The sequence below is a fragment of the Atta colombica genome, unplaced genomic scaffold (assembly GCF_001594045.1).
Source record: "Atta colombica isolate Treedump-2 unplaced genomic scaffold, Acol1.0 scaffold153, whole genome shotgun sequence".
Taxonomy (NCBI): domain Eukaryota; kingdom Metazoa; phylum Arthropoda; class Insecta; order Hymenoptera; family Formicidae; genus Atta; species Atta colombica.
Window position 1 is genome coordinate 676123 of NW_017259243.1, and position 7335 is coordinate 683457.

The window sequence follows — 7335 nt, forward strand, 5'->3', positions numbered from 1 at the left end:
TTTGTCTTCCTATTATAAATTAATAGTTATATAATTATTTTAGTTTCCTGATTATCCTATAATATTTTCCTGTAATCCTTTATCACTTTTTATTTCATCCTTCATTACATGTAATCCAGTACACATCAACATAACATCAATATTATTATAATTTCATATTCAACAATGTAACTGTTACATGTGTTATTTCGTACAATGTAGAAACTTGCAGTAACATTGTTGTAACGTTTGCAGTGTTACTGCAATATTACTGAAAAATTTTACAATATTGTTGGATAATTTATGCTGTCTAAGATATTATATTTACATTGTTGAGTGAAATTATAATATTGACGTTAAAACTTTCATCAGGTACTCATGGGACAAATATTATTCCAGCACTACTACTTGCACATAATTTTAAAAGTATACTAAAAAACTTTGATTTATCAAGGAAAGTCAAGTAAAAAATTTTTTCGTGATATCTTGAGAGTTAATATTAATCGATGTTTATTTAATTTCATAATGTAAGTATAAAATATTTTTGTGTTATAATAATTTACTTTAATAATAATATAAATATATATATATATATAATCATTGTTTTTAAAATTTGTAATAAATATGCAACGCGCGCATAGAAATACCATTGAGTGTGCATTTTATTTGCGCACGGAAACCAAGGGTCCTGCGAAAAAGAAATACATCACTGATTACAATACATGTGTATTACTATGTACAATGTCAATGTACCATCATTGACAAAACATGTACGCACCTGCAGCTGCGATTTGCCACGTCATAAAAAGAACAGCATGTTACGTTATGGTGTATCCGCACAGGAGATGTGCTTGAGATTTGTGGGAAAACGGACAATTGTCGCTTTTAAACGCGATTAGAACACGGATGCCTCAAACATTGATTAATAAGCATGAATAATTTAAAAGTGATAAAGATCATTGTTGAGAAATTCATTATTTTGAAAAAAGAATATGCTCTCTCTTTCTCTCTCTCTCTCTCTCTCTCTCTCTCTCTCTCTCTCTCTCATATACGTAACATTATTATCTCTAAATATACAAATTACTTTTTAAATAAGTTATGTATAAATTAATGTTGTGTTTCAAAATTCACTGCCAGTGCTGAAAATGTATAGGTAAACTATAGATTTTCAGCGCTGGCAGAATTTTGGAACATAGCCAATATCAAATTTCATCTATATAATTGCATAGATGATTAGAAAACATCTATACTTTATTACTATTTTTAAAAAAATATTGAAAATTAATCAGAAATCAAAGTACATGAAAATACGACACAGTAGTTGGTATGCAAATTTTACATAAACTTTTTATAAATAAAAATTACATTGAACTTATTTCATACATCGAATGTTTCGGGCACATTCTTAATCTGAAACAGAAAGAGATTGTAACACTTTCGCATAACAGATGAAAGTTCCCGCTCAGTTGCATAATTCAAAATCTTTCAACATGATTCTCCAAGCCAGTGATAATATAAAAAAAACCTGCAAGCAAGAGAATACCTGCAGGTAAGATAATTAAAAAATGAAAAATTTTTCAACATCTGATATATTAATTATAAGATAAAATAAATTCGAACGTTATAAAGTTGTCAGCAATGTAAAAGCCAGAATCGTTAGCCCAGAGAGACAGAAACGTTCGATGTGTCAAATATAAGCAAGTCAAATATAATTTTTATTTATAAAAAATTTATATAAAATTTGCGCATAATTTCTGCGTCTCTTATTTTTATTCAATTTCTAATTAATTTTTAATTTTGAAAGCCTTTAATAAGTTCGTTTTGTATAAAAATATTGTTCGAAATGCTGTATGTCTTGAAGAAATAATTTATAGTAATAAATAATATCTATTGTAAAAGGTTTGTTCAAGATCATTATTTTTGAAATTTCTAAATATGTAATTATTAAAAATTGAATCATAATATGATAAATTTAAGAATAATTTTAAATTTATTTTAAATGTTTTCGTTTATCTTTTAAAAACATGATATAGTATCAAATGCAGCATATGGGAATTGCGATAGTAATTGTATGTATTATAATTTTAATTATATTGAAGAAGCTGTATTTTATTTTAGGTATTTTATTTATGCCGTAATGTATTATAATTTCTAAATTTCTAGTACTTGTTTAGATTTCTCAGTTTCTATTGCTACTTGCTCTCTGCTGTTCATTAAACTACTATATCTAAAAATAGAATAATTTTAAGTGATGCATGTGTGTATAAAAGTTTTGTTGAGTTCTTAAAAAACGATTTGTGTACACTAAAGTGACCAATCGTTTCAAATAAGAAAGACTGTTCTAAATTTTAACTCCTCGTCCAATTTTACAATACCTCTTAAATTTTATCTCAAATTAAGGACATGAATTGCCACTGTTTTAAGTTTTGTGAAAATAATAAGTGTGAAATAATAAATGAAAATAACAAATATGAAATATAATTTTAAACTAACATGAAAAATTTTTTATTTGAAAACCAGATAATATTCACATGAAATACATTCGGTAAAAAAGTACAATTTTTAAAAATAAGATATGATCTCATAACTTGTTATAATTTTTATTGTTATCTCACGTGACATGAGATAACAACTCACGTGTATCTCACATTAAGTGTGATTTATAATTATAATAATATAATATCACGTTTTATTAACAATTACAAAAAAAATTTATCTATTAAAATTTAATTGCAATTAATATTGAATTTGTTTAAAATATCCCTTTTTCTCTTTTTAAAGAGAGTTATCTTAGTAAACACGTTTTTAGCAGCACCTAGGTCCCGCAGAGAACTGGGTCCGAACCTGCGGTCAAGGAGGGGCAGTCTGAAAAGCATAGGAGGGGAGAAGGAAGCGAAAGAGAAGGAGGAAGGTCGTCGCGCGCTTGGGCGCGTTTAGTCAACCTGGTGGCGCCGAAGAAAGAACTGTTGGCGACGTAACCTGCGAGTCGGAGTAACCTGCGAGTTGGAATTGTCGAGCGTTTCGAATCAGCGGAGAAAGGGAAAGAGAAAAGCGAATCCCGACGCGCGAACGCTCGCTCGGCAAGTTACTTTCGAGTGCAGAGTGTTTCGAATTTGAGAAAGAACTCGGTGTGTTTGAGGTACCGCAGGCGGGTGCGCGCGTTTTGTGAATCATTCTTGTAACAGGTGGGACGGGATGGTGGCCAAAGATCCGAAGATGGTTACCGCGATGGAGCTGATGAATCCGTATGAAAAACCACCGAGCATGTCGGTCAGCCAGTCTATGAAGACCTTTCTATACAATCGCGAGACCGGCGCGTTTATGGGCAGGACTGCCAGTAGTTGGGGTAAGCGCGGTGTTGCCAGCTTTAGGATTTCTTCCATGCGATATGGAAGAAATTATGTGATAGCTATCATAGAAGTTATGATGCGGTTTAACAGAGTATCGATACTATCGCTAAGTCGAAATCGGATACAACTGTCGATACTGTTTGATTTTTTTTTCTCCGAGTAGACACACCTAGCATCGTTTCTGCGAAAAACGTGGCGTCATTTAATTTTAAAGCGTCTCGAACATTTTCATATTCTCACTGAAGAAGATCCGCCTGTTGATGATACGTTTAAAAAATTTCGAAGTTTGCAATTGTTTTTCTTACATAGAAGTCGATTTAATTCGTTATTTGATCGATTACGCACCAATTATATTTAATCAACTCCATTATTCTATTGTCTGGGAAAGTATCGATACTAATCGTTATAATGCTTTCCATTCATTCCAATGAATATTATTTTTGAAACATTTTGTATTGTTAGAAAATAAAGAAAAATAAATAAGTTATTTTTTATGTACTATACATATATCTAATTATCGTAAACATTTCTAAATACTATTGAAAGGAAGTACACATGTGTGTAGGGCGTGTCAGTCGGGTTTTCTTTATAGATTTTTTAAATATTAATTAGCAAAATTACATCAATTAGCAAAATTAATTTTAGCAAATTTGAAGTTTTCTAGAGCTGAGTATTTTTAAAAAATTGATTACACACTTTCTTTTTTCTTTCTATACCTATATATATATAAAAAAAGAGAAAAATTAATTAAAAAAATAATTTTATTAACTCTTCGTTGACACTCCTTTTTCTTTTATCGTTTTTTGACACACTGGGTGACTCACACTCAGAGCAATGTTTAAACTAACATTCTCATTTAAAAAATTCAATCAATATGAAAAAAATTATGAGTCAATTTCAAGGTCTGTAGAATACATTCAAATAGTTTTTAATTGAGATTTCATTACAGTTTTTGTGAAAAAATTCTTGAGTTCGATGAATAGAGAAAAAACAAGTAAAATCTTTGAAAAAGATGTAACTTTTAAAAAATTTAATATTAAAAGTTAAAAATTTACAGAATTGTTGTTCAGATATGATACTTAAAAAAAATTAGTTTGTAATGTGGTTTTGGATAAATTTATTTTGCATATTGAATGTAGGCTATTTTGAAAATTGAAAAAACAAAGATTTTTTTTGTAAACATTATATTTTTGTTCTACAAAATAAAAGAAAATTGAGTTTCAGAGTTAAAATAATTTTGTGGGTGGCTCACACTCACGTATGTCAACGAAGGGTTAATACTTTGAATTTAATGTAAGAACTGATGAACACAGATAAAAGTTTTGAGAATTTATAAAGAATGCAGAATTTTTATTCTTTAGTGCAATAATTAAGCAAATTATAGACTTTAAATAGACAAATGCTATATAATCATAATGGTGTAAGCAATGATTTAAATATTTAGATTTAAATAAAAATTAATGTAAAGTTTAATATAATAACCGAGATTTTATTTAATCAGCTGATTCTTGTCCACTATTCTAATAAATTTATATTTATTTATACAAATTCTTTTTTTACAATATTTAAAATATTGTAACATTTTCAACATTTTTAAAATTTTGATATAATTATTTAAAATTTTATTATTTTATTTTACATTATACGTAAATATAAATTTAGTTCAATTACGACACCATCTAAATAAATTATTAGTTTTATGTTTTTTTTTAAAGAAATAGAACGTATTTTTAAATTATTCCTGTGAGTACATTTCAACATTACTTTGTTGAGTCAGCTTATGATAATAATTGAATAAATGAGGATATATGCCTGTTATAAGTGACACCGCGCGTTAATATCTCACATTAAAATTAAATGTTATATTAAACAAAACTGTAATTTTTATTTAAAAAAATTGGAATAAAATAATTATGTATTTGTCATTTTTAAATGAACATTTTTCTATTATGACTGAAAGAATTAAACATAAAGTTATTAGAATTTTTAGATCTTTATAGTAAAGTTACAAAATAGATAGAATTTTTTAATTCCAGAATTGATTTTAGATGAGAAATGTTATTAGTTTGGCATTTTAATGATAATTAATATAATTAAAAAATCCGGTGAAAAAATATACGTAAATTAAGAATTAGTACGAATGTAGAAAATATTTTAGAATATATGTATAGCAATTAAAATAAATTACAATGTATTTTATTACATACTTATTACTATATTATACATACTTTACATATGTATAAATTATTAAAAACAAAAAACATTTGAATTATTCTAAAAAAAAGAGCGAGATAATATATACATAAAATTCTTATTCATGCATAAAGAACTACTACGAAAAATTATAAGATCTCATGTTTCAAGAATACTCTATAATGATGATATAAAATTAATTCAAATATCAGATAACGTGTAATAACGTAAAGTGATTTATATAAATTATATATAAAAGAAATATAAAATTACAATAATGAAATATAAAAAATATTTACTTTACTCTAATCATAGATTTAAGACTTGGATTAATAGACTTTTCAAAACATGATTTTATGTTTACATAATTTAGAAATATATCCTAAGTAGATAATAATGATACAATAGATTATACTTCGATTTGTAAACTATAATGATAGGTTATCTTTGTATGAATTTCTGTACGAGTTTGTGTTATTTTCTACATACAACAATTTCTAATTATTTTAACAATGTTGAAATTGGTGATATTATCTATGCATTTCAGGCATATTACAACATTAATGATGAATAAAAGGAAATACACAGGGACGTGCAATTTTTGCAACGGATTTGTATCTATATAAATTATTTCTTCAATGAAACTACTTCAATGAAACTTGTTGAAGTTTATAAACTACGGCACAAATGACATATATGGTCTTATAGAAATGCAATATAAATAAATATCATAATAGCTGTAATTATTTTTTTCTCTTATTGTCTGAATTTATAAAATATTGAAAGAATAAAAAACTAAAAAGCATGCTTACTAATCATATTACATTACCTATTAAGTATTGACGTGTATTGTTCGTTGTTGCATGATGTGTCATGACGGCATGTTAACGATTAATGCCAGTATATTTTACCGGCAATTACTGCATGTTTGTTTTTTAGCACGTAATAGTGTCAATGACCTAAGATATATGAGGGTATCTTCACTATAACGTAATCATTAATATCTAGTTATAGTTGCACAAATATATTTTTAGATTCATGTTTTGTAACAACAGATTTTTTTTATTGCTTAAATATTAATATAGAATTATCATTATTAATAAATTAATATTTTAAGTTTATGAAAAATTAATGTATGTATATGATATATATTTCAATGCTAATAAATTTATTGACACGTCCTACAAATTGGCCATCAATAAATACTATCATGAGGATTAACATTGCTGTTATCTCGAATCGTAAAAATGGTCGCAATTATTAAATGCCTAAAATACGATGAGCTCTTTCCGAAATAGCTAGAGTGTCTAGGGAAGATAAAGAGGCATTCATTACGTCATTGTATGAAGAAGACTGTTTGCGAGCTTCAATTAATTAGTCTATCGGCGCCGTGTCGATCATGCCGAAGGTGGTTACTGCCCTGTCTTTATATATCCCAGGGTGTGTTTACTGCTGTCGCTATGGCGACCTAACGGCTATTACGCACTTGCCTATATAAAAGTACATATGCGAGTCCTTACAGTTTAACGTGATATCCTCAAATGATGGTAATTTTTAAAAAATTCAAATGTTTAAATCTATTTGCTAAAATGTCTATCTTGATTCGAAAATGTAAGCATTTAGAAACGGAAAACGCAGAAACATAAATTTAATACAAATTAAACACAAAAATGAAAAATGCTTTAATATATGCTCGAAATATCGCGGAGGATGTTTAAAGTAGTATTCTAAAATCAAAACTTGTTATATAGTATATAATTATATGCAATTATATTATAAATTTATCATATAATAATTATTATTATATTATTAC

General features: G+C 27.1%; 1 protein-coding gene across 1 annotated transcript in view; it reads left to right on the forward strand.

Annotated features, from left to right (window-relative positions):
* Positions 1-2934: 2934 nt before the first annotated feature.
* LOC108685469 (sodium/potassium-transporting ATPase subunit beta-2-like) overlaps positions 2935-7335 on the forward strand; it is an 11985-nt gene continuing 7584 nt past the window's right edge. Inside the window, exon 1 of the mRNA XM_018190257.1 lies at positions 2935-3325. Within this exon, the coding sequence (XP_018045746.1) occupies positions 3175-3325 (151 nt within the window). The 5' untranslated portion in view covers positions 2935-3174. The remainder of the gene's footprint in view (positions 3326-7335) is intronic.